Source organism: Tachyglossus aculeatus, chromosome X1 (assembly GCF_015852505.1).
Source record: "Tachyglossus aculeatus isolate mTacAcu1 chromosome X1, mTacAcu1.pri, whole genome shotgun sequence".
Classification (NCBI taxonomy): Eukaryota; Metazoa; Chordata; class Mammalia; order Monotremata; family Tachyglossidae; genus Tachyglossus; species Tachyglossus aculeatus.
Genome location: NC_052101.1, coordinates 93,410,769 through 93,438,563, shown reverse-complemented (window position 1 = coordinate 93,438,563; position 27,795 = coordinate 93,410,769). Strand labels below are relative to the sequence as shown.

The following is a 27,795-nucleotide window of genomic DNA, read 5'->3' as shown; positions in this document are numbered from 1 at the left end:
ATCATCTCTACGCTGATGACACCCAAATCTACATCTCTGCCCCTGCTCTCACCCCCTCCCTCCAGGCTTGCATCTCCGCCTGCCTTCAGGACATCTCCATCTGGATGTCTGCCCGCCACCTAAAACTCAACATGTCCAAGACTGAACTTGTCTTCCCTCCCAAACCCTGCCCTCTCCCGGAATTTCCCATCACCGTTGACGGCACTACCATCCTTCCCGTCTCACAAGCCCGTAACCTTGGTGTTATCCTCGACTCCGCTCTCTCATTCACCCCTCACATCCAAGCCGTCACCAAAACTTGCTGGTCTCAGCTCCGCAACATTGCCAAGATCCGCCCTTTCCTCTCCATCCAAACCGCTACCCTGCTCATTCAAGCTCTCATCCTATCCCATCTGGACTACTGTATCAGCCTCCTCTCTGATCTCCCATCCTCTTGTCTCTCCCCACTTCAATCCGTACTTCACGCCGCTGCCCGGATTGTCTTTGTCCAGAAACGCTCTGGGCATGTTACTCCCCTCCTCAAAAATCTCCAGTGGCTACCAATCAATCTACGCATCAGACAGAAACTCCTCACCCTCGGCTTCAAGGCTGTCCATCACCTCACCCCCTCCTACTTCACCTCCCTTTTCTCCTTCTCCAGCCCAGCCCGCACCCTCCGCTCCTCTGCCGTTAATCTCCTCACCGTGCCTCGTTCTCGCCTGTCCCGCCATCGACCCCCGGCCCAAGTCATCCCCCGGGCCTGGAATGCCCTCCCTCTGCCCATCCGCCAGGCTAGCTCTCTTCCTCCCTTCAAGGCCCTACTGAGAGCTCACCTCCTCCAGGAGGCCTTCCCAGACTGAGCCCCCTCCTTCCTCTCCCCCTCCTTTCTCTCCCCCTCCTCCCCCTCTCCATGCCCCCCACCTCACCTCCTTTCCTTCCCCACAGCACCTGTATATATGCATATATGTTTGTACATATTTATTACTCTATTTATTTTACTTGTACATATCTATTCTATTTATTTTATTTTGTTAATATGTTTTGTTCTCTGTCTCCCCCTTCTAGACTGTGAGCCCACTGTTGGGTAGGGACCGTCTCTATGTGTTGCCAACTTGTACTTCCCAAGCGCTTAGTACAGTGCTCTGCACACAGTAATTGCTCAATAAATACGATTGATTGATTGATTGATTGATTGATTGAAAGATAGGCAGGGGAGGAAGAAAATTGGACAGAAAATTGGACTCTCCCTGGGGTAAGGGGAAGAAACGTAGGAGCCAGAGAGATTGGAGGGTTTGTTTTAAATCATACTTGAAACAGTTTGGGCTTTTTCCAAAACATGAGATTTTTCGAAAAATGCCACTCTAGTGCTGTGTGACCTTTTATTCACCCTTGCATGCAATCTGCTTACTCTCCTGTCACCTCATGAGGAAAATTCCCCCTTAGAGAAGTCAGTAGAGCTCTGCTCCTAATTTAAAACACTGTAATAGTAAACTGTAGCCTAATGGAAAGAACATGGGCCTGGGAATCAGAGGTCCTGGGTCCTTATCCTGGCTCTGCCATTTGCTTGCTGTGTGACCTTGGGCAAGTCACTTCACTTCTCTTCGTCCCAGTTTCCTCAACTGTAAAATGAGGATTAAATCCTACTCCCTCCTACTTAGACTATGAGCCCCATATGGAACAAGGACCGTGTCCAATGTGATAAACTTGTATCTACCCCAGTGCTTAGAGCAGTACTTGACCATGGCTTAGTGGAAAGAGCACGGGCTTGGGAGTCAGAGGTCAAGGGTTCTAATCCTGGCCCCACCACTTATGAGCTGTGTGACTTTGGGCAAGTCACTTAACTTCTCTGTGCCTCAGTTACATCATCTGTAAAATGGGGATTAAGACTGTGAGCCCCGCATGGGACAACCTGATTACTTTGTATCTACCCTGGCGCTTAGAACAGTGCTTGGCACATAGTAAGCGCTCCACAAATGCCATAATTACTATCATTAGTATTATTTAGCAAATACCACAATAAAAAACTGATCACTTTAAAGAACCAATCTTAGTGTGGTCTAATGGATAGAGCACTGGCCTGGGAATCAGAAGGACCTGGGTCTAGTCCCAACTCTGCTACTTATCTACTGTGTGATGTTGGGCAAGTCACTTCACTTCTCTGGGCCTCAGTGACCTCATCTGTAACAGGATTAAGACTGTGAGCTCCATGTGGCACAGGGACTGTGGCCAACCCAATTTGCTTGTATCCACCCCAGCACTTAGAACAGTTCCTGGCTCATAGTAAACCCTTAACAAATATTGTTATTATGAATCTTATTATTATTAATACCACAATTATTATTAGAAAATCTTCTACATGCACCCAGCCCTCTACTTGGCACTGTACTAGGGACATACAGAAAAAATGAAACATGACACCTGCCCTCAAGGAGCTGACAGTGTAAAGGGGAAGGCAAATAGATACAAATGATGACTAGGCATAGTTCAAACCTCATCAGCTCTAGAATAAGCTCGTGATGGGTAGGGAATGTGTCTGTTATACTGTTACATTGTATTCTCCCAAGTGCTTAGTCCAGTGTTCTGCACACAGTAATCACTCAATAAATACTATTGACTGACTGAAATTCCACTCTTCAACCACAACCCCCTTACCTGTCTTCTCTCCCCAAAATCCTCCCCCAAAAACTGTTCTCTCCCCGCACATAGCTCTCCAATCACAAGACCCCCTCCACTTTTCCTGGGTCATCATTCCCTATTTGGGCTCCCTACCCAACCTCCCCTCTCTTGATGCACAAATCATCACTCTACCTCCTTCCCTCCACCGCCCGACACAGCACCTGTATATATTTGTACATATTTATTACTCTATTTAGTTTACTTGTACATATTTACTACTCTATTTATTTTATTAATGATGTGCATTTAGCTATAATTCTATTTATTCTGATGGTTTTGATACCAGTCTACATGTTTTGTTTTGTTGTCTGTTTCCCCCTTCTAGACTGTGAGCCCATTGTCGGGCAGGGACCATCTCTATATGTTGCCGACTTGTACTTCCCAAGCGCTTAGTACAGTGCTTTGCACACAGTAAGTGCTCAATAAATACGATTGAATGAATGAATGAATGAATACGATTGAATGAATGAATGAATCATCCTTGACACTGAACTCTATGTGCTCTGCACACAGTAGGCCCTATTGATCGACTGATTGATCAGTCTTTACCCACAGCTGCCCAGCATGCACCCTCTGCTTCTCCCAAGCTCATATTCTTACTGTACTTCACTCTTGCCTCTCTCCCATCTGACCCACCGCTCATGTCCTTCCTCATTCCTGGAACTGCCTCCCCCTTCAAATTCATGAGACCACCAAATCTCTCCCCATCTTCAAAGCCCTCCTGAAATCCCACCTCCTCCAGTAAGAACTGAATTCCTTCACCCCAGGTTACGCCATCCCAATATCCACCCGACTACTTGTGTACATAAAGCCTTCCTTAACACATATGTAGGTACATACTCCATGTATTTATTCACCTGTTTGGTCCCCATCCACCTTTCCTTACAATTGCCATTCCAGTTGTATCTATAGCCAGTCAATCTATCAATGCTATTTATTGAGCACTTACTATGTGCAAAGCAGCAGAAGAAGTAGCATGAGAAGCAGCATGGCTTAGTGGAAAGAGCCCGGGCTTGGGAGTCAGAGGTCATGGGTTCTAATCCCGGCTCTGCCACTTATCAGCTGCGTGACTTTGGGCAAGTCACTGAACTTCTCTGTGCCTCAGTTACCTCATCTGTAAAATGGGGATTAAGACTGTGAGCCCCACGTGGGCCAACCTGATTACCTTGTATCTACCCCAGTGCTTAGAACAGTGCTTGGCACATAGTAAGCACTTAACAAATACCATCATTATTCTGCTTTGCACATAGTAAGCGCTTAACAAATGTCATCATTTTTTTTTTTATTAAGTAGCATGGCGTACTGGACAGAGAAGGGGCCTGGGAGTCCGAAGGTCCTGGGTTCTAATCCTGGCTCCACCACTTGTCAGCTGTGTGACCTTGGGTAAGGTAGGACTTTGAAGATAAGAAGAGGGGTGGTCTGTCAGATATGAAGGAGAAAGAAGTTCCAGATAGGAAGCAGGGTGTGAGTGAAGGGTCAGTGGAAAGAGGCACAGTGAGTAGGTTGCTATGAGATAGAGTATTCGAGGAGTGAAGTATGTGGGCCAAGTTGTAGTGGGAGAGGAACAAGGATAGATGTGGGGAGAGAGATGATTGAGTGCTTTAAAGCCAATGGTGAGGAGTTTCTGTTTGATGCAAAGGTAGGTGAGCAACAACTGGAGATTTTTGAGGAGTGGGGAGATGTGCCCAGAGTGAAGAAGTATGGACTGGATAGAGGAGAGTCTGGAGGCAGGGAGGTCAGCAAGGAGGCCGATGCATCAGTCAAGACTGTTCATGATAAGTGCTTGGACCAGTGAGATGGCAATTTCGATGGAGGGGAAGGGGCTGATTCCGGAGATGTTGTGAAGATAGAACAGACAGAACTCCTTCAATATGCGGGTTGAAGGAGAGAGATGAGTCAAGGATAAAACCGAGATTGTAGGGAGATAGGGAGGATAGTGGTGTTGTAGCCTTCCCCTTCCTTCTATCAACTGTAAATCATCTGTCTTCCCCATTCTATTGTAACCTCCTTGAGGGCAGGAGCCATAGTTTTTACTTTAGTCCTCCCCTAAATGCCTCATACAGTGCTCAGCACCTGCTCGATAAGAAAAGGAGGAAGAAAAGAGATCCAAATGATCTAGCCAGCCAATCAAATTAATAGATAATTATTTCATTCGGAATAGCCAATTTAAAATAAGCCATTCAAATTAAAGCGTAAAAAGAAATCCACTCAGTACAACATTTCTCTTCCCCATGAATTATAATAATTGGGGTTTTTGTTAAGCGCTTACTCTGTGCCAAGCATTGTACTAACCACTGCGGTAAGTATAAGGTAATCAAGTCGGACACAGTCCCTGTACCTTATGTGTGGCTCATAACCTAAAGTAGGAGGGAGACTAAGTATTGAATTGTCATTTTAGAGTTGAGGAAAGTGAGGCACTGAGAAGTTGAGTGACTTGCCCAATGTCACACTGCATGCAGGTGGCAGAGCCAGGATTAGAACCCAAGTCCTCTGGCTTCTAGGCCCATGCTCTTTCCACTAGGACAACACTGCATCCTTAAGGTCACCCTTCTAGTCCTCTTAAGGTCTGTTTCTCCACCATCGAGTTCAAAGTCCTGCTGCCCACAGTTGTGAGATGCAGAAATAGCAGGAGTTCATGACCGTTGCTAGGTGGAAGGATAGTGAGCACGTCTAGATTCCTCTATCCTAAGTGTGTGTGTGTGTGTGTGTCTCTCTCTCTCTCTCTCTCTCTCTTTCTTCCTTAAGCCCAAAAGGCAGTGGGACCTAGGGTAGCCTGAAGGCAGCATGACCAAGAGTGGCCCTGAGCAAGTGGACTTGGGCCATCTAAAGTTGGCAGGATCTCTAAGAAGTCTAGAATGGCCTGTAGAAGTCCTGAGACTCTCCGGCTGGGTCCAAAGTAGAGGGGCAGGCCAAAGCCCCAAAGGTGAAGAGGAGAAGGAGGCTAAGGAAGGGGAGGAGAGAAAGAGCAGAGAGGGAGCAGGTTTTTTTCACCTGTCCTTAATCATTTTTGTCCTATAAACAATTCTTTGATGGTACTCATTAACCACTTACTATCGGCTAAGCCCTGGGGTAGAGGCAAGATAATTATTTTGGACACAGTCCCTGTCCCACCCAGGGCTCACAAATCAAGAGGTAAGGAAAGCAGATATCTAATCTCCAACTTTACAGGGTAGAAAATTGAGGCACAGAGATGTCAAGTGATTTATGCGAAGTCAGACAACAGGCCAATCACCAAGCTGGACTAGAACCCAGGTGTCCTGGTGCCCAGTCCCATGTTCTTTCCACCAGGCTATGTATTGTGTATTCAGCATAAAGACTTTCCAAAATAGAGACTGAATATGCTCAGCCCCTTCAGTTTACAGTAGAGCTTTTTCCAGGATGTAATGATAGCAGACCCAGGAATGCTCTTAAACAAACACCTTGATCCCAGTACTCTATATTCAGTAGTTAGTCAAAAACATTTATTGAGTCTGCACTGAATAAAAAGCAGTGTACTTGACCATGAGGAGACTTACAAAAGAAATGTAATACATGGTCTCTGCCCCCAAGAAACTTAAGTGTAATGGGAGAAACAGAATGAACATATATAATTATAGATAAACACAAGTACACCTCTCAGGGCTGCACCTGGAGAGTTTCCAGTACTCTACCAGTCTCGGCTACTGGAGGGAGAGTCAAGCAGAGGCGTACTCATTCCATTCCTAACTTGGGCCAGTGAGTGGAAGGTAATCTGCTACAAGTCAAAACTCACTGGGCAGCAGTGGCACGGGAGAGAGTCGAGGGCAGAGACTCGAGTTTACTGCATGAAAGGCGGCAATGGTAAACCACTTCCGTATTTTTTCCAAGAAAACTATGGGTACACTACCAGAACGATTGCAGATGGAGAGTGGGGCATTCTGGGAGAGATGTGTCCATGGTGTGTCGCTATGGGTCGGAAACGATTCGACGGCAGTAGACAAGACAAACATAAGTAGGAAAAACAGGCATAACTAAGAGCAACTGACAAGGATACACATAAGGGTTAAGTAATTGGAGCAGTGGGAAGATAAGAAATAGTGGAGTTATTGAAATAATTAGAGTAGTGGGAGCTAGATGGAACTGGGGCAAAAAAAGCCTTCATAGAGGAGGTAATCTTGAGTGGGTTTTGATTGAGATTATATCCATTCTTGATAATAATTGTGGTATCTGTTAAGCACTTAATATAATCATATAGCGCTTACTATATGACAAGCACTTGTTGTAAACACCGGGCAGAGACAAGATAAACAGATTGGACACAGTGGTCCGAGTTGGGGGATGAACTAAGCCAACTAGATGCTGTTGTACCATGGAAGGTTTCTCTTTGGTGAATGAATACTCAGAAAGGAACACTGAAACACTGAAGCCAAGAGGCTAGCATCAATAAGGGAAGAATTGAGCCACACCCAGACTGTTTTTAGAGATGCTCCTTGTGGGCAGGGAATGTATCTGCCACCTCTGTTAAATTGTACTCTCCCAAGTACTTAGTACAGTGCTCTGCACATAGTAAGTGCTCAATAAATACAATTAATTGATTGATTGATGTTTGAAAATGTGTGGGTGGAAGAAGCAGCACTCCTAGTCTGTTTTCAAGAGATTTGACGATGGCACAAAGAGAAGGGTAACTAATGAATCATCTTTTGAGAATTATGGTTTTGAACTGTAATAAGGCTTCCTTCTTTTCGCTGTGTTTCTCTGAACCATCACTGGACTCGGTATTACCCCAGTCTCAGCTGCTAGGACAAAGCACCTGCTGAAGCCGTAAAACTATATTCTTCAGTCCTCCGAAAGGCTCTGTGGGGAATAGAAAATGAGCTTCCCAACCTTTCTCTCCAGCTTATTAAATCTACCCCCAATGCATTGTGTATAATTTCTGCTTTGCCAAAGGCCTCTTGTGACATAATTAATAACTGTCCCTTAAGTGGGTTTTCGTTTATAGGCAATGCTATTTGATTGTGTGGGTTAATTGACTGCTTGCTGGAGACTGGCGTTTTCTCCTTTACTTTTTATAGTTCCTGATTCAAAAAGCCTTCCTCTCTTGGTGGGATTTTACTGAATATTTGTACCTGGACCTGGGATCAGGGGTCTAAGTTGCTAAGTTGCAGCTAATTGCTCTAAAGGGCAGCAGAAAAACGAGCTAACCGCGCTTCTCAGTGACCTCAACATTTACTCAGGGAGTCAGAGTTTGAGACCAACCACAACTGTAGTTTGAGGGAACCTGGGCTTCCAGACCTACCTTCCATTTCCTCCTTGTTCACTCATACTGTTCAAGAGGCCAGACAACCCATGATGATCATGTCTTTTGTCGAATTAACCACTCACTGCATTTCTTAAAATCCTTCCAGCTCTTGCCATGGGCTGGAAAGGTTCTCTGAGAAACCATGACTTCACCGGCATGCACCTCTTCAGTCTCCCTGAAGTCAGGCTTTTCAGGATCGACAGTACCGACTGAGCCCCCGTGGTGTGCAGAGGACTGAATGAGAAATGAAAGATGTGATCATGTGTCTTTAAAGGTCTTCCGACCTAATGAGAGAGCCGGTAGACATAGATTGATTAATGTACCGGAGTTAAGTGACCAGATGATATAATAGACACAAGCGAACAAATAAATAGATGAACAGATTGCATGAGGGCTGAGAGAATGCTTCACCAGGAAGGTGGGAGATTAATCAGGGAATGCCTCCTGAAGAAGATGTTTTGGTTTTTGTTTTTTAAAGAAGGGTTTTGAAGAAGGAGAGAGGCATGGTTTGGTGAAGCTGAGTATGGAGGGCATTCCAGGCAGGAGAGAGGGGCACGAAGTTGGTGGGAAGCTGGAGAACATTTCAGTCTAAACTAAATCAACTCTCCCGAGATTGGAATGGACTAAATGTGTGTTGCTGCTTCCACCCTTCCTACTGTGACTGCACTGAGCCAACTGGTTATGTGAGGGACATATTCTTCTTGAGAAAACCAAGGTGTTACTGTAGAATAGCACCTGGTTAAAGTGAGATTTTCTTCCTAGTTTTTTTTCCTTTTGCTCCAGAGTAGTGTCAAACCCCCATGTCCCTCCACTCTCCCACCCATCTCCCCATTGCTTCCCCAGCCTGCAACTACCTCCAGCAGGTGGGACTTACCTGAATTTGCCTGTTGGTAACAGAGTCCTTCCACATCCCAGAAGAAAGTGTCGCAGCAGCTGCTGACCCGGAAGCAGCATCCACAGCCACGGCTTCCTCTTCTGGAAACCTCTTTCTTCCTCCCACATGCCAGACCACCAACCCCCAGGGCCTGTGAAGTGGTGGGATTTCACATGGCTGTTTCACTACCCTGTTCTCTGGCCCTACTTGTTTTAGAGCTGTAGAGCGGAGCTCAGTTTAGGATAAGTGTTCTGGTTGTTGTTTTTTTTTTTAAAGAAACAAGGGCAAGATTTTTCTAAAGAATCGTCCCCTCCAGCATCCTTTGTCCTTGACCTTATGCCGTAACCATCTGTGATCCAAGCAATGTGGCTCTGTTCATCCCATCTTTTAATGTCTTGCTGAAAACCCGGAACAATGGGTCAGAGCCCGTTGGGCCCATCGTCTTGAAAGGGATAAACCGCAGTACAGCTGGCAGATCCCAGAGCAGGGGTTGGTTCGAAGGGCTGCAAGCCTTCAGATGTCTTTCAGCTATCACATTTTCTGTCAGCAAGTTTTATCTCCTGTCATCGGAATCAAATTGAAAAGTTAGCCATCCGCCATTGCTAAATTCTATAGTGCTGCATTCTCATGTTTTAGATTCTACCTGAAAAACCCAAACCATGCTCCCATCAGAAGTGCCGAATTCCCTAAGCCACATTTGAGTAAAACCGGCTATCAGATTTAATATTAATTAACCCCAGCCTGATCTCGGGAGGAGGGAGGGTTAAAATCATTTGGGGGAAAGTTGGATTTTTCATTCCTCTGGAGATCTGTGCTCATTCCTTCTGTTCACTCCTTTTTCAGCTTCAAATTCCATTAAATCTTTATTAAAGGTGTAAAATAGTATCTCAGAATGGCCCTTTTATTTGCAAATATGCAAAGTTGCCGAAGTATAAAAAACATATGATGAGTATGAATTAATCTCTGCGTGAAATGCCTAGTCAAATTTATTGCAGAACTTATTTCAGGCACGAGATAGCTTCAGGTTGAAAGCCCCATAGCCTGATGATACTATAAATAGCTGTAGTGTAGATAGTGTATTTGCATTTCAGGTTATGCTTTTCCATTTAGATTCAGTTTTCCCTGCATCCCATCAATGCTCAAACTCACCGCCTCCTGCCCTGTCCTTCTGCCATTTTCCTCTTCCTCCACTGTTTAGGCAACGTATTTCTGGCAGGAAGAAAGCTATTAAAATGCCTCAATCAAGGTTCAAACTTTGATGCCACCTCGTAGCACTGTCATGCATTTCTTGATTTTTCCCTTCTTTGCTGACAAAGGTGTACATGCGGATGCAGCTGCTCTTTGCTATTTTCTGGTTTTGCTATCGCAGTCTTTCCAAAGTCTCTGCTCTAAAATGGGCATCTAAATTCTGATTGCCACATACCAAACCAATGTGCCCACCACCTTTGCCCCTAAGCAGTCTTCAGCTATGTCACATCACCCCAGGTTGTACTTTTTCTGTCCGTATGATTCCCCACTTGATCTTACCATCATCCTTTCCTCCAGTGGGCCATCCTGCAAACAGGACCAGCTTCAACATTTGGCCTCCAGAGAGAGGTAAAAAGTGGCGGCCTCTGCTCGCCCCTTAGTAATAATTGTGGTATTTGCAGGCTGTAAGCTTCTTGCGGGCAGGGACTGTGTCTACCAGCTCTGTTGTACTGTCCTCTCCCAAGCACATAGTACAGTGCCCTGCGCACGGTAAGTGCTCAATAAATGCCCTTGATTGATTGATCTTGGCCCATCCTTGCCCTCCCCAATCCTGACGCCTGCCTGGCTTGCCCTAGCGAGCCCCAGTGCCATGATATCTGGGACTGGCTCATACCAGTACCAAACTGGAAGCAGGCCCCGCTAGAACTGGAATTCATTCCAGGCCTCATCTCTTGGTGGCATTACCACAAATACCCAGTGTTTCCAGGCATATGTAACCACTGGAAGGCTGTCTTGGAAGGCTGCCAGTTGTGCACGCCCAGTGGCACCTCAGCCACCACGCTCTACCTTTCACCCCTGGACAAAAACAACCCAAAATGGAGGAGGCCTAGGTGGGCGGTTTCAGACACTGGCCAAGTCCAACCAGATTAGGGTTTCTGCCCCCACAGGATTGGCACTCACAGTCCGAGCCTGGTTCTTGCAGGGCTCTACGTCCAGGCCTCAGAGCCAAAATGATGACTGGACACTAAAGCCTTGCGGTAAATCTTCAGTTTGCTCTGCGGTTTGTCTGCTTCTCTAGTGGCCTACTGGAAAGCGCATGGCCTGGGAATCAGGGGATCCGGGTTCTTACCCGACTCTGCAACTCGCCTGTCTTCTGATCTTGGACAAGTCACTTAACTTCTGCGCCTTAATTTCCCCACCTGTAAACTGGGGATTAAGTACCTGTTCTCCATCTCCCTTAGACTGTAAGCCCCATGTGAGACAGGGACTGATTAGCTTGTATCTTACCACAGCACTTAGTACAGTGCTTGACACTTAAGTGCTTAACAAATAGTAGTAGCAGTCATCTCTAGAGGACATCCTGGCCTTCTTGTTCCAGTTTTCTACCTCCTTGACTTAGTCCCAGAGTTCACTGCCTAAGCAGCAGAATTTGGAGATAGCATTCATCCCTGCATTGCCAGTGAAAATCTTGGATTCTGTGTAGGGATTCCTTGTCACTGCTAATTCACCACCCTGATCTTCCTCAGGCTTATCTCTAAGCCAAAGACCTGGGCCGGTTCTGCCTCCCACCTCATAAACACGTGTGTGTCATCTTTCTTTCCGGATAAAAGTCATCACCACTTTGAAGCTCCTGTATGATTGAGTCAAGGTTTTTTGGTGACGCTCACTGCCTATTTTTACCTCTTTATTGCCTCTAATTAATAATTAAGACGGACGTGGTTTTGACTGTATCCTCAAGGCTTTTAGGTCCCTTTCGCTTTTGGCCGTAACATTGTTTCATCTGGTCACTGAGTAAACTGGATAAAGTTCACAGAGTTGATTAATGGACCTAATTTTTCAATCTGTTCTCTGCCAAAGCCAAGTCAGGCAAATCACAAGACTTGTGTTTTCATCACCCCCTTTTGCCTAAAATCCAGAAAACCCTTATAATGTTTATGTGACCTGATCCCATTCCATTCTAGCCAGGAACATTTCTGTTCGAACATTTTGCAACTCCATTTTCTGGTACATGAGATTGGGTGACACCAGCCTGTCCCAATTCCCCAGTTTCTAACAAACCTTTATAGAAGCTTAAAGTTTTGCGCCACTTCCCCCCGCAAGAATTTACCAAGTTCTTTTAGTTTGGGGTTTGTCTCAGTCATTTTTATGTGGCATAAGAGGTCTTGGGAATGGAAATAGAAGCCGCTCTGAACGTCAGTCAGCTCAGAGAGTCTAACTTTTAATGGATTCATTACCTTTAGAAGTAGGTTTTGTGTATCTGCTTTAGAAGCAGCTCTTGAGTAGAGAGATTGAAGTTTAGTGAGTGTTTGGTTAAAATAAAGAAAGGGAGAAATGTGATATATAGGGACTGTTTGAAATTTCCATTTGAACCTTAATGGTGTCTTCCATCTTACGGGCCCTTTTTGTTTGCTTGTGAAGCAAATGGGGGGCCAATTTATTGTGAAAAGGAAAGGAAACTGAGGCTAATAGTTTGGTTTGTGGCCTGTGGTGCTAGACTCCTAGCAATGGCTTTTAAAGTACCTTGTGAAAGTAAAGGAGAGGAGAATTTTTTTTCTCTCCATTGCTAATATTAGGTCAGGACTCAAGAAGGACAAGCAGGAAGCCATCTGTCCTGAACTGTTGTGTCATCCTGGAAATCTTTTTTTAACCCATAGTGCCTTGCTCATTCAGTTGCCCAGACCCAAATCCAGGGAGCAGTAGGGCAAGGGCCCTCTCCCTCTTTCTGTTTGTTTTTCCTTTAACTTTCACGTCCTTTCTCTGGCTTGGCCAGGAAAGCGAGGCATCTTGGGACAGTTGCTATCCCTGCTTCCACATAGTTTCCCTTTTTTTTAAATTTCACCCTCCTTCACTCCCTACATCTGGGCCCTCCATACTAAACAGCTTCTTATTATGAGTTCTTTGTACAATGGAAGTGTGCCTCACTCAACAGTGGTGTGTGAATTGGATCTGGGATGCAAGCAGGGTAAGCAACTATCAATCAGTCGTATTTTTGAGCACTTACTGAGCACTTGAGAGAGTACAACATAGCAGAGTTGATAGACACGTTCCCTGCCCACAGTGAGCTTACAGTCTAGATGATGATAATAATAATAATAATAATAGTAATAGTGGCATTTGTTAAGCGCTTATTATATGTCCAACACTGTACTAAGTTCTGGGGTAGGTACGAGTTCCACATGGGGCTCACGGTCTAAATACTAGGCGAACAGGTAATGAATCCCTATTTTGCAGATGAGATGACTGAGGCACAAAGAGGTGAAGTGACTTGCCCAAGGTCACACAGCAGGCAAGTGGCAGAGCCAGCATTAGAACTCAGGTCCTCTCACTTGACTACTGCTGGGCCCAGAAAAAAAGGGGGCTTCTGGGAAGTGTGGTACCCCTACTCCTAGCTTCTTGGCTAATATGTTGCAGAGTGTTAGGGGCATTCACTTTTTAGGCCTTTAACTTTCTAGCTCAGTCACTAGCTACAATTGCCACTTCCATGTGGTACCCCTTCCAACTGGGGCACTGCTTGATAAGAAGAACAGTGGTCATCCAGAAGAGAGGGTGGCCCTCGTGGCAGGTGGATCGGCCAGGTTTGGAGACGTTAGCCCGGCACTGGGTGAGGCTGTATGGTTCAGAGACAGGTGCTGGATGCCTCTTCTTTTGGAGAGAGATCTTCCCTCACTGAAGCAGTAGCTATCTGGGGAGGTTTCACAGTCAAGACAGTTGCTGGACCTGGGCCTTCCAAATCTGCCCAGGAGAAGAAATGAGTGTCAGGTGGCTGCTGTGCTACCCTATGAAAGGACAGCCCTTGTCCACATAGACTATGCCCTCACCTGAGGCGCTTGCCGTTTTCCGGCTCTGGTCTCTCTAGCTGGGTGAAAAGCATCTAGTTTTTCCTTGTTTCTTGTTTTGGTTTTGGTTTTAGTTTTTACTTTCCCTTTGATTTTCACAAGAAAACGGGAAAGATGCCCCAGCCCGTACTGGGCCATTCTGGGTATCATACTCAACAATGGCATCCAAAACAGATGACGGAAGAGTGGTGTCTGCTTCTGCTTCTGATGAGGTCTCAGAGCTATTCTCTTCCATGCCCACAGACTGTATGTACCTGCTATTGCTGCTAGGCATCTCTCAGTATGTTCTTCTGGGTTGGGGGCAGGGTGGGAGAGAGAGAGAATGAGAGAGGGAGACAGAGAAAGAGAGAGAGAGAGAGAGACTCATCACAAAAGCATCCCCAACACAGCAAAAACATTTCAGGTGCATGTCCTGCTGGTAGTAGGATATTTTTTTTCCCTCTTCTCCTGACCCTATACGCCAGTCCTAGGAAGTACAGGCAGCCTCAGTTTGATCTCTTGTTGGGGGAGAGACAGCAGTGCCATTTGCCAGCATCTTTGGTGTCTAAGACTCAGCCTGAATAATGATGGCAAAGGGCCAGAAAAGGTGCCTGACCATTCTACTATGGGCACAGCATGCAGATGTGCAAGAGATTACGTCTCTGCAGCACTCACACTCACGGATGCAAATCTCACAGGCAGCAGCATCATCTTCAAACTGAAGGACAGCTCTACTACAATCCATCCGTAAAATCAGAACTCTGCAGTAATAATAATCCCTTCCCTTCAGGCCGAACTAATATTTTAAGAACTCGTCAAGATCCCTAAATGAAAGCTGATGTAGAGGGATATTATTTATCACAGGTGCAGCCCCGATACCATTGTAAACTCTTTGATTTTGCCAACTGCAGCCAACATTTCAAGCCATCGCAACTGACTTTATCCAGCATATGGAGTCCTAGCAGCAGCCTCATTGTTTCTATAGCAACTAATGTACTTTGAAGTTGAGAAAATGGAGCGAGACTGAGCAAATGGCAAAAATGTAAGAAATCACCCAACGTGTCCATGAAGCAGCTCTGGGATGGTAATGAAATGATCTGTTTTTATCGCCACCTCTTGGGACGATACGTGGCAAGTGCATTTGATTTCTTGCCCTGTTGTTATCTTCACCAGAGGCTGTGAAGGGTGCCAAAATTAGAACTCAGTTCTTCTTGGTGAAGGGCTAATGGCCTAACAACTCTTGGAGCAAAGAAGTGAAAAAGAAGTGGAAACGATCAAGAAAGTGTTGGCCTCCTTTGGGCCTGCTGTTCCCTTTCTCTGCTTTCCATTACAACAGCAAGCAGAAAATCAGGTGTTCGGTAGCGATGCCCAGGTCTTCGGTTTCTTCTGTTCTTTGGTTTCTAGTGGGAGGTCCCAGTAAGGCAAACATGAAAGGACCAATGTAATTCAGCAGGCAGGGTCAGGAATGGAATGCTTTCAGCAAGCTTTGTATGGCTCAGCTGTGCTCCATTTTATTTCATTTCCCTTCAGTTGGCCATGGGCAGAGCGAAGGCGAACGGATGATTGTGTCCGATTTCCATGTTTTCATCAGGGACGTTTTGCAGCATGTTGACTTCATGCAGAAAGATCACCCTGGGCTCCCTATCTTCCTCCTGGGGCATTCCATGGTAAGCATTCCACAGTAATCACAGTTGTTAATGATTCTCTTCTCTGACAGGGCACCAGGGCCAAAGAGGAGTCTGGATGGCCGTAGCCTTCCATTTGGAAATGGAATGGATAAGAGAGAAAGGGGCCGAAGGGAAGGAGAGACTTTCCTTTCCCTTTTTCCTAACTGCTCTTCCTCTGGCTAGTATTTGACGCCCCCCTCACCCTCACCCCCCTTCCCGGCCCACCTCACCCCCCCAAGCTGTAATGCTTTTTTTCCAGAGTGCCTGACTCAAAGCCCTGGAAACTAGAGTTGTGGCCAGTCATTCTTCGGTCCCCCTGTTGAAACCCCTAACAAGGATGCCAGTGAGTATTAATTGAGGTGTTGGGGCTGATTTGTTATTTGGAAACCTGGTCATTTTTTGAACTAGGTTGGGGCCTCCAACACATTTCACACTGGGGCTACTGAACAGCTGTCAGATGGTAACAACTTCTGATCACCACAATCTGCCTGATTCAGACAAGTGACTGAGATGTGAAAAAGCTATGTGATTAATGACTAAGGAGTGAAATGTGGCACTACCCTTTAACCTCCTCATTAGAGCAGCGAAAAGTCTACGTGGAAAGCAAAACTTAGGGTTCGTTTGCGCCAAACATTTCTAGGCGCGATCCGAGGCAGTGAGTCTTCAGCTGCACGGAAGCTCTCCCCTGTGATCTTTATTGAGCAAGAGAGCAGTGCCCCTCTCTCCTTTTCTGATCTGATTACTAAAAATCTCACCCAGTTCCCACCAGAAGGACAAAGTGGATCTTTGCCAGCTTCTGGCTTGAAATGAAGTGCGAATGTGTTATTGTTTAACTTTCAACCCACGAGCTGGAACCTTATTTATATCTCTCTGAAATGTTTGCTCTTGGAAAACCCAGAGAAAAAGCACTTGTAATAAAATAATTATCGACCTAGTTTATCCAACATTCCATGGTTTCCTTTCCAAGGTAGTATCCCTCCGAACTCTTGGCAACCTCTGCAGCTTGGAAGACTTCATCCCCACAGAAAGATCATCCTGGGCAACCATCTGTGGCCATCGGGATCAACATCCAGGAGGGCAGGAGTAGGGGGAGTCAGAGTAGTTTAGCCGGCAGACGGTTCCTCAAAGCCTCTCGTTGCCACAGCCTTACCCATGGTTCTTACATTCTTTATGCTCAATAGAAACATGTGATGCTGTGTCCAAAAGTAGCCTTCAGGAGAGCTGTTGATTTTTGCATTGCAGGGAGGAGCCATCTCCATCCTAACAGCATCAGAGAGACCGGGGCACTTTGCAGGCATGGTGTTAATTTCTCCTCTTGTTGTCGCCAGCCCCGAATCAGCAACGACATTTAAGGTAAAATAACATTTGGATCAGAAACACATGATTACCCAAGGTTCACTGGGCGATCGAAACAACCTTAATCACCAGCACATATTTCCTTCATGGATCCTGCTCCCAGATTTGCCCAGGTTCAATGCCTCCTCAGTCAATCAACCAGTGGTATTTATTGAGTGCTTACTGTGTGCAGAGCAGTGTACTAACCCCTTGGGAGAGTACAATACAACACAGTACCATACCTTCCTACCATTTGTGCAATCAAGTGAGTTTTTCAAAGATAAAGAATTTGCACCTCCTGGATATGGATATGTGACTGGCAGGCTTTTCACAGGAACCTGCCTTTATTAACTGGAATCCAGCAAAACACCACTTATGAATTCGTAAAAAATTCATTTTCCCATTGGTTTTCAATGCAGCGCAACTTGCAGATTGAAATTCCAGCAAAGCCTACCACTGAGTGAAAGAATGATTTTTATTCTAAAGGGCTCCACTAAGCACATTTATTTTCTTCATCTGTAATGGGGGAGGGGACCAAGTGAAAGAGTTTACAACTGTATTTTCTAAGAAGAGAGGGAGTAAACTTACAGTTGATAACTTAAAAAGAGAACAAAATCATAAGGTGCTTTTTGTATTCTTCCCCTCAGGATGGGCTTAAAGTCAACGCTTAAATATTTGGTTTTTCTTTATGCTGCTTTTAGTGAAATGTACAAATTTTGCTGAAGTGATTTATTTCCATATTGTTCAGCCACATCCTGTTATGGGTGTAGCCTCCATCTGTAGGAATCATTTGTAAGAGAAGGACTTTGGAAGAGTCGTTCATTTTTTCAGGTCAGAGGTACTACTTGGTAATTATTACACGTAGTATGTCCTCAGTAAATCGAAATGCAAGAGATCAAAAGGGAAATACCAATTTGGATTACTTGATATTTTTATTAAACAACAACACAGGGCATCTAGTCAGCTGGGGAATAGTAGGTTGCTTCTATTTATGCACTCCTTTAAGTAAATCATTAAGGCTTAATGAGGTTTCATTGTATATTATTAATGCAGTGATTGGATGAAATGATGCAGTTATTTTCTTAATAGTAATAATGCTCATAATTAAAGTAACATTTAACAGTTATTGGGTTGCCTCAGAAGTAAAAATAGTTCTATCAGCTATTTAAATGTTGATGTCTGATTTTGCAATATACTGACAGCAACTGAATCTACACAGGATAAACTCAAACAGCAGGTTGAAAAAATAATAGCAGAATCAACAGGTTTTTTTATGGCCCTAGTGAAATGTGCTGCATTTCCCCGGCATAAAAAATCTGCCACTGTACTTTTTGCCATAATTCAAATCGGAAGGATTGAAAAGCATTAGGTTCAGTCCCGGCAGACACGGGCCTTTTTCTGTAAGGGTATGTCCTCATGCGTGCCTCCTGTCCTGACCTGATTGACAGCTGGTGCCTGGAAGTGCTGGCGACTCTGTGCCGCTTCCCTCTCTCTGCTCCAGGTCTGTCTGCTCTCTGGAGACTGCCCTGTAGGACTCCCTACTGGATGGCAGCAGGCTAGAGAGTCTGGCTGGAAAAACCCAAAATGTTCTCTGGTGGTCAAGAGAATGTGCTAATACCCCAGCTCCTGGGAAAGGCATTGGCTCCAAAAACATTAGTCTACGTCACCCGGGATGACCCTCCTCATATTAGGTTGGGGCTTAAAGTTTCAGTTTGCCATGTGCAGATTCAGGCCGAGAGGGGAATTTTCCATTCGAAAATGAGGCCACTGACATGTCCTGTTCACGTGAATTCAGCTTGAAAAGATTGACGCCTGACCACATAAATTAGTCTCATTTATCCAGCTCAATCAGAGCCAAGCACAATTCACGTGCAACAGTCATAATAATACTTGTGTTATTCATTAAGTGCTTACTAGGTGCCAAGCACTGTTCTAAGCGCAGGGTAGATACAAGGCAATCAGGATACAAGGTAATCAGGTTCAGTATATAACATTCTGGAGAGTCCAGCGGGAGACGTTTAAATCATTTGTAATCCAGGACACGGTTTGCTTTAATAGACAGGGCATGTAGGCGTACTGCTTGTTGCTGGTAACAGGTGAATTCTGGAAACTATAGAACATCAGAACAAGTCTGAAGGCACAAGAAATGACTTCGAATAGATAGTGCAAATGAAATTTTAGTCACATTACTGTTTGCTGAGCCAAAAAGGATTGTTCTAAACCAGAGAGCTGGATAAGAAGGGGCTAGATAAACAAGGTTGTACTATACCCAGGAACTGAAACAACCTAAATAAGATCAAGGAAGTGAAACAGAAACATGGGCATCATTTTGTTCGCAGTTTTGCTGTTGTTTCACTGCCGTATTTTCTTTAGCAGCAAATCGGTCGAAACAGAAAGTGGATTTTGAAGGGGACAAAAAATGGCAGTTAGACTGGTGAATGGGTAGGGAGGTGATGCAAAGATCAAGCTCCTCTTGCTTTTTCCTACCGCCTATGACTTCTGGTTCCCCAAGTCAGCCCTCAATCAATCATATTTACTGAGGGGTTACTATGTGCAGAGCACTGTACTAAGCGCTTGGGAGAGTACAATATAATAATAAAACAGACTTCGGTAGGCACATTCCCTGCCCACAACGAGCTTACATCTAAAATAAGAGATGAGCATCACGTCTTCTTTCCAGTGCCTCTCCTGGCTGACCATTCATTGACTAATTCTGGCCAAGGCGAATTCAGTTTCACCCTGCCCATAAGAGTCCGAGGTTTGGATCCCATAGCCATAGACACCTCTTCCAGTCCAAAATGCACTGGCTTTTGTCTTATGAAAAAACCCAGATCATACAATCTATTGCATGTTAGCTTTTATTAAACTCCCTGCATTCGCCTCATTCCCATTCCATGTGCTTAATTACCTTCTACGTGTTTGTAAGTCTGACCTGCCAACTTTTCCTAAGGAATTTCGAGAGCCGCAGTTTGTGCTTTACAGCATCAGGCAAGCAGTAAAGCAATTATCAAATGTATTATGGGTGCATAATACCCAAAGCTTCTTGGTATACATCCAACTATGTCATGAGACGCCAACATATTCTTTACAAATGTAAAGAAACAAAATGTGTTTCTTCTGTGGAAAGTTGTTTTGCTGATGATTGGGATTTATTTAGCCTGGAGAGGGGAAGTCTGAGTGGTGACTAATATAGTGTTCAAGTATGTGAAAGATTTTATCTGGAGAATTTTGACCAGGCAATTTCCACCGCCAATAAATGGCCAGCGAGGAGGAGTGTTAAAATCTGAGATGGGGCTTACCAGCTTAGTGGTGGTTGCCTCTTTTTCTGAAGTCCTTTAAGAGAGAAAGGAATTATGCATATCTCTCCAGAGTGGTTATGGGATAGATTGTTTGGCCTGGAGACAATGGAATGGCTTTAAAGCGACCCTTTTTTTATGGTTTGTGTTAGGCGCTTAGTATGTGCCAAGCACCGTACTCAGCATTGGGGTAGATACGAGCTAATCAAGTTGGACACAGTCCATGTCCCACTTGGGGCTCACAGTCTTAATCCCCATTTTGCAGATGAGGTATCTGAGGCACAGGGAAGTGAAGTGATTTGTCCAAGGTCACACAGCAGACACATGGCAGAGCCGGGACCAAGAACGTACTCTCTACCCTTACTGTCATTGAGCAGGGAGCTCTACTGATAGATTTAACTGATGTACGTATTTAATAAAGCAGTTGTATCTTTGTCCACCTCTTGGTTGCTCCCAACAAAAAATCAGGGCCTGGACACCTCCTTGTTTACCACATGAACACTTTCCCCCTTTCACAATGTTGCTGATCAGAGGCCACCCTTCCTCACCTCTTAATCCTCATGGGGGTCCTAACTGGGAGAGTTCTTGTTGGTTACATATTCCCTTATCCACTCGAAGGATGTGATAGGATTTGGCAGGGAAGACTTGTCATTCAGGAGAGTCTGTTATTCTCTGACCCTGAATGTAGACACAGTAACCTCAGTGGGTTAGCTGTTGCCGTGACCTGCTCCACTTGGCAGACTTGACTCACCCTCCCAGTTTATCGAGCCTTCCATAATGAACATTACCAATGTTCTACATAAGCATGTTGCCAAAATAAGTTTTGACAGCCTGACCTGATTTTTCAATGTTTCAGAACAGTTTTGAGAAGGACTAATTTTACACGGCACATACTACCATGTTTCGCGTTGTTCTTCTCTTTGCCCCAGTTCACCGGAAAGTTCATCTGGAGCTTTTGTAATCTCCTACCTGACCTGGGGTCCTTAGAGTTCCTTAAGAAGCACGGGCAGTGTGGGGGCCGGATGGCACGTGAAAGAAACCCAGGCCAGTCAAGACGGCTGACTAATGCTGCAGCATTAGGCTGTTAGACTCTGCCTAGGGAGAGCCCCCACACGCTCTGCCCTTTAACATTCATTAGCTTTCAATAGTCATTTTGGAATGTCAATTTGCATTCGGTCCTATCCAACATCCTTAGCATTACGGTGATTGTAATTACCTTTCTCACGTCAAGTATTTCACCATCTGAGGTTTCAAAATGATCTTGGAGAGTCTATTAAAGCCTTTGGGATCAATAGGCACTCGTGAATGTCTGCAGTACCTAAAGTGACAGGAGCGTCAGTTAAGTTAAATGCTACTGAATCATCATCATTCCTGTAGTGCATTTCTCAAGTCTGCCAAGGTGACCGTACTTCCGGCTCTTGTTAATTAGGATGATGAGTTAATCGGGCAGATGTTTCCCTGGCTTGTGGGAGAGTTTTTCTCCTCTTTTTCATGTATGAAAATCCCTTCATCCTGAAATGAAAAGACCTTTTCAGGTCTTTCCGGTTATAGCTTCATTAGACCCTCTGCTGTAGGTCAGACTCATCCAGAAGTCTATGTCGTGAATAGCCGGTGTGTTCTCATTCCCACTTCTTGGCTTGATTTGTAATAAGGCTTCTTTCACTGGTAGACAGAGACACCCTGGGCCAGAGCCCAGCAGACATCCGAGAGATTTGCCACCTTCCTCGTGAGTGTCTTTGAATCAGTCTCATAACAGGGAATCAAGCCAGTGTATCCCATTCCTCTTCTCCCTGGGGGAAGACACCACAGCCTCGATACCAGCCACCTCCTAAGTTGAGTTTTTGGGATCTCTTCATAACCACTGCAGGAGTCGGGTTTGACGGCGGGCGGCATATGTGACAGATCAAATCGACAATGGCAGTAGTAGCTCAGTGGACCCCAGTAAACATTTGGGTGAGCCGGCTCCTCCCTTCACCCACCCCACCACCCTTGGTGCCTTTCTTTCCTCTTGATGATGATGATAATGGCCTTTATTAAGCGCTTACTATGTGCAAAGCACTGTTCTAAGCACTGGGGAGGTTACAAGGTGATCAGGTTGTCCCACGGGGGCTCACAGTCTTAATCCCCATTTTCCAGATAAGGGAACTGAGGCCCAGAGAAGTTAAGTGACTTGCCCAAAGTCCACTGACAATTGGCGGAGCGGGATTTGAACCCATGACCTCTGACTCCAAAGTCCGTGCTCTTTCCACTGAGCCACGCTGATTCCTCTTGCCTTTCAAATCCACGAAGCAGGGTTCAGGGCTGATGGTAGAGAACAGGAATTGGAGGATTACAGGGGCGGAGTATGTCTTCACCTTAAATGACATGGGCACCCTAGCGGAACATTGACTGGTAATGTTGCACATGCTCAGCGTGGCTCAGTGGAAAAGAGCCCGGGCTTTGGAGTCAGAGCTCATGGATTCAAATTCCGACTCCGCCAGTTGTCAGCTGTGTGACTTTGGGCAAGTCACTTAACTTCTCTGGGCCTCAGTTCCCTCATCTGTAAAATGGGGATTAAGACTGTGTGCCCCCCGTGGGACAACCTGATCACTTTGTAACCTCCCCAGCAGTTAGAACAGTGCTTTGCACATAGTAAGCGCTTAACAAATGCCATTATTATTATTTCCTCCCCTCCTTCTCTGCTCCTCATCAACCCATTTTCAAGCCTCCTTGAGAGCTGCTTTCTCTTTCTTTGACTTTCTTCTCCTGTTCCTTGGCTCCCTCTCCTTCTTATTCCCTTCTTCCCAGCCCTCGCGTCTGCTCCCTGCCCAGCTCTTTTCTGTTTTTCACCCAAAACAGTCCTTAGTAGAACAAAGAAAGTATAAAAGGAGCAAAGAACATTTTAGATATTTGAAAGGGTCTGGGCTGTTGTCTCTGCTTTTGACCAAACTCCCAATTCCATGTTTGTCCACTTCTGAGTTGTCTATCTTTAAATGTGAGTTCTTGTGGGCAGGGAACTGTGTCTTTCTCGATGTCCTCTGTATAATGCCCAGCAGAGTACCAAGCTTATGAGTACAGTTCATAAATATTATTTCATTCCTATTGTGATCACTGAGGTATCCTGTCTCTCATATACATATATAACTGAACAAATTGTTCTTGTTGCCATGACACCAGAATTCTTCACCAGTTGTCAACTATAAAAATTGCGATTGCAATTTCTGTTTAGACCTGTGGTTGCTAGTCCTTGGAGGGACATGCCGGGATCTTTCTAGTCTTCTCCACACATCCTTAATCTGTTTCATACCAACCACCTTTGGAGGAGCGAGAGAGAGAGAGAGACAGAGACAGAGACAGAGAGAAAGAGAGAGAAATGACTTACCTCTAATTCTCTTTCTCAAAAGGTGCCTTAAGTTCAATAAATTCACACTGACCCACCCACCTTCCCCTACAGTACTGGAAATGATGTATTATTGTAATTATAACCTACTCCCTGTGCTGGAAACAGTAATGGATCACTTGGGATCCGCAGCACTCAAGGCACCCACCAAGAGTTTGGAGTATTCCCCTCGGTGGTGGGAGTGTTTAACTACTATGTAATCTGAGAGCTATGGGGGTTTGTACTAGCCTCCCCTCAGGGGACAGAGACCCCCTGCCTCTTGTTACAGAAAAAAAAAAAATCAGAAGCAATTCCTCTTGGAAAATTAGTTTTGTTTGATTGCGGATCTTTTCTCAAGGAAAGCCTTTAGACCACAAATTTTCCCTCATTAAAGGAATCTGGACATTTAAAGACCAACACAAAGGAACAAGGGAATCTGTGGGGAGATAAAATTACTGATCTGTTGTCATTGTCTTCTGGAGGTAGGGTCCTGTAAAACTATCTACTCACCTTCCCACCTCTTTCTTCTTTCTTTATGGTATTTGTTAAGTGCCGTCCAATGCTATTCTACACACTGGGGTAAGTACGTTAGGTTGGAAACAGTCTCGCAGTCTAAATAGGAGGGAGAACAGGTATTGAATCCCCATTTTACAGTTGAGGAAACTGAGGCACAGAAAAGTTAAGTCACTTGCCCAAGCTCACACAGCAAGCAATTGGCACAGCCAGGATTAGAACCCAGGTCCTCTGACTCCAAGGTCTGTGTTCTTTCCACTAGGCCACACTGCTTCCTCAAAGTCAAGTACAAGCTTGTTCTATCAGTCCACTGCTGTTTGTACACCACACATCTTCTTCATTTTCCTCCTCCTCCTCATCATCAGATAACATTTATTGGATGCCCTTTTGTAACATAACACTTTACCTCATCCTTTCCTGGACAGATTAAGCACTTTAGTTTTAAAAGGGAATCCACCGGACGTTCTTGTAGCATACTTAGTCATCCATCGGTAAGTACACTGGCATCTGGTGGTAGGCTTGAGAGTAATCTGGTGGTGGACATCAAAATAAATTGAATCAGCACTTCACCTTTCACAGTTCTTCTAGTTTGATTCACGTAAGGATTTGTGTTGATGAATGAACTCAGTGTAATATGGTTCTTTGTGTTCTCTAAGCCTAGACATGAGTGATAGAGAGAGTAGGCTTGAGTAATAATAATAATAATGATGATGGCATTTGTTAAGCATTTACTATGTGCCAAGCACTGTTCTAAGCACTGGGGGGATACAAGGTAATCGGGTTGTCCCACGTGGGGCTCACAGTCTTCATCCCCATTTGACAGGTTGGGTAGGGACCGTCTCTATATGTTGCCAAGTTGTACTTCCCAAGTGCTTAGTATAGTGCTCTGCACACAGTAAGCGCTCAATAAATACGATTGAATGAATGAACTGAGGCACAGAGAAGTTAAGTGACTTGCCCAAAGTCACTGAGCTGACAAGTGGCAGAGCCGGGATTAGAACCCTCAATCCCAAACCCGTGCTCTTTCCTTTGAGCCACACTGCTTCTCAGTAGGGGGAGAAGGCAAGGATCAAGTCTGGTGAAGAGGTTTATGTTTCTTGAATTCACAGGGAAGCCTTTTGCAAGGTACAGACTAGTAAATACATACGTCTTTAGCTCCCTTGGAGCATTTTTCTCTAACACTCTGAAAAGCAAGAGTCATGTGCACTGGGGAAATGGAAGCTCTGTGTATGTGTGTGTGTGTGTGTGTGCCCTTTTGTACACACACATGCACACCAGCGGATGTGTTTATTCTTTAGTGACTTGTTTGGAGCATTTTTTACTCACCCTTTTCTACTAGGAAAGACTTCTGGTTTAGAATTGAAAGCTCTTTTTTTTTTGTTCATGCTCATTTACGTCTTGGCAGTAGGCACATTGCATTAACCTATATAAAGCAACACTGTAGGAGAGCTCCAGGATGGGTTACCACCCTTATGCGGGTAGGTCAATAGTGTAGAAAAAAATGAATCTTCAAATTGTCCATGGAAGCTTACTCTAAGCTCCTTAGAGACTGGAGGGTGGAAATAGTGGACTGCACTTCGGTTGAATAAGCACCAAATTCCAGCTCTGTGGGACTCTGAATTTCTTACCATGGAACATAGTAGTGTGGAGGTATCGGAAGCTCTATAGACAAAGGGGGAAGTTACCTGGCTCAACCATGACAGTTTCCTCCACAGTTTGGACCCTCTGAGAACTGTCCCTACTATTTTTTTACCTTCAGAGGATTTGATCTTCAGCTAAGCAATGTTCCTATTGACCAGTTTATAATTTCAAAATGGTACCTTTCAAACGCAAGCATAAAAGGTTCCAGCCTTCACCTCCGTAACCATGTCTTAGGGTCGGAGTGAGGTGGGGGGAGCAAAGGCCAGTACCCTGGTATTTTTCTTGTTGCCTCCCTTTCAGAGTGGTGATGATCATTAGCAAAAGATCAAGGGCTCTCTTGCCATTAAAGGTGGTAGCACATTGGAGAAATAGGGAGGCCAGGATTTAGAATGAAAGCTATTTAGAACTGTTTTGTCAAACTCTCCAGAGGCGGGAAGCAGTAGATTTTCTTAGTCAATGCCTTGCACATTTTGCTGCTGTTTATTTTTGGGATCCCCAGAGAATTTGCCTATCAAAAGGAGTGCAACCTGGACAACTACTGTAAATGGTACTGAATATCACTTTGGGGTTGCAGTCGGGAGACAAGGCCTGAAATGACTGCAGAAAGGCCAACAACAGCCACAGAAGTAAAAATGGAAAGAAACAGAAATGGTCCCCCTGAAGCAAGTCAATAAAAAGAGGCTTTTTTTCAGCTCACTCATGTGGATAAGAGCCAGAGTTAGTGGCTGCCTTCATCTGAGTGGTGAGCTTTTCATACGGGATACTCAATCTTATGACATGATTCTGGTGGATATTCAGCTTCCATGCCTTTCCTTTCATTGATTGTGAAAACCATCACTTCGGAAATGTTGCCGCTCATTACTCTCCTGACTGTCGGCATTCTCCCTTCCCCGTCAGGTTCTGGCCGCTAAAGTGCTCAATCTGGTTCTCCCAAACCTGTCTCTGGGGCCAATTGATTCCAGCGTGCTGTCCCGGAATAAGACAGAGGTAAGAATCATGCGCACGGCTGGGGAGGACTTTTGGTTTGTTGGAAAGTGACTACCACCCTGATCGTGATCAAGTGGCTATGGCATCACATTGAGGTGAGTGTTGGGGGCTGGGTGGGGTGGGCAAAAACCTGGGCACCTCTCCCAAGCCCCCACTGTTGATAAACTCTGTGAAATCAAGTGAGTCCCCTCACCTCATTTCTCGGTTTCCTGATCTGTACAGTGAGCTGGCACTGGGAGGTTCTCAGCCAACCAGACGCACACCCAGGGGTGTCCTATACTGAGGGCCTGACTGGCACAGCACTTGCCTTAGCTGCACTGTTGCTGTCCTCTCTCCATCACCGCCGCCAAACCCCCTTCACCCCAGGCTAAGGCCAGGGGCCTGGCTGCTCCGATGGGGTGAGGAGCCCACAGCTTCTTCTGAGTCCAGATGGGACGGGAGGGCTGGAATGGGCACAGGAATTCCTGGGCTCAGTCCCCTCCCCTACTACTTCCACACTGCTCCGCGGAAGAGGGAAGTTAGAAAGAATAGCACTTGGAGCACCTTTCTAACTAAATTTAGATTGGGAACATGCCAGGCAAGACCTTAACTACTTCAGAGAGGGTGGGAGGATCTTTCAATTAGTGACTCCTACTCACACTTTTCTACACTCCTGACATTATCACAAAAACTGTCCATTCTGTATTTAGCATGGCCAGACACACCCTGCTCCATTAAATGTTTTAATCAGCCCTGAAGGAAGGAGATAGTTCAGATAAAAGATGATGCAGATGAGAAATGTGGAGGTTTTTTTCCCCCCTCAACTCTTCCTCCAGTCATCTTCAATTATCTGTCTAATCATCTGATTTAAGTAATCCAATTTAGACTCATTTGATTGCTTAGAGCAGCAGCCTATTGTAGGTGTGAGATGCCGTGCCATCTGTGCAACTTCCTTTGTGAGCTAGGCCACGACAGTGGTGTGGTATAGCAAATCCACCTCCTTCAGACATTCCAAATAATAGTTCTCCCCTGAATGTGCAAGCTCTAGTAAAACCAATTATCTTAGCAACGGCTGTACTATCACAACAATGGTGGGGTGGGGGGAGCGTCCTCTCTTTGGAACGACGCAGCCAGGTGTAGACTTGTTTGTTTTTTATCCACTTTAAGAAATATCTCCAGGAGGGGAACAAAAAGGGAATAAAGCAACTGAACTTTCTAACTATAAAGGCA

General features: G+C 45.2%; 1 protein-coding gene and 1 non-coding gene across 6 annotated transcripts in view; both read left to right on the top strand.

The window, feature by feature from the left end:
- Nucleotides 1–27,795, top strand: part of MGLL (monoglyceride lipase) — a 134,958-nt gene that overhangs the window by 92,853 nt on the left and 14,310 nt on the right. For all 5 annotated transcript variants that reach the window (XM_038771906.1, XM_038771904.1, XM_038771902.1 and 2 more), the window contains 3 exons: nt 15,320–15,456; nt 16,699–16,809; nt 26,497–26,586. In XM_038771906.1, the coding sequence (XP_038627834.1) occupies nt 15,320–15,456; nt 16,699–16,809; nt 26,497–26,586 (338 nt within the window). The remainder of the gene's footprint in view (nt 1–15,319; nt 15,457–16,698; nt 16,810–26,496; nt 26,587–27,795) is intronic.
- Nucleotides 6,265–6,396, top strand: LOC119920019. The gene has a single exon (XR_005447790.1). It is a non-coding gene; the product is annotated as a small nucleolar RNA SNORA7 (small nucleolar RNA).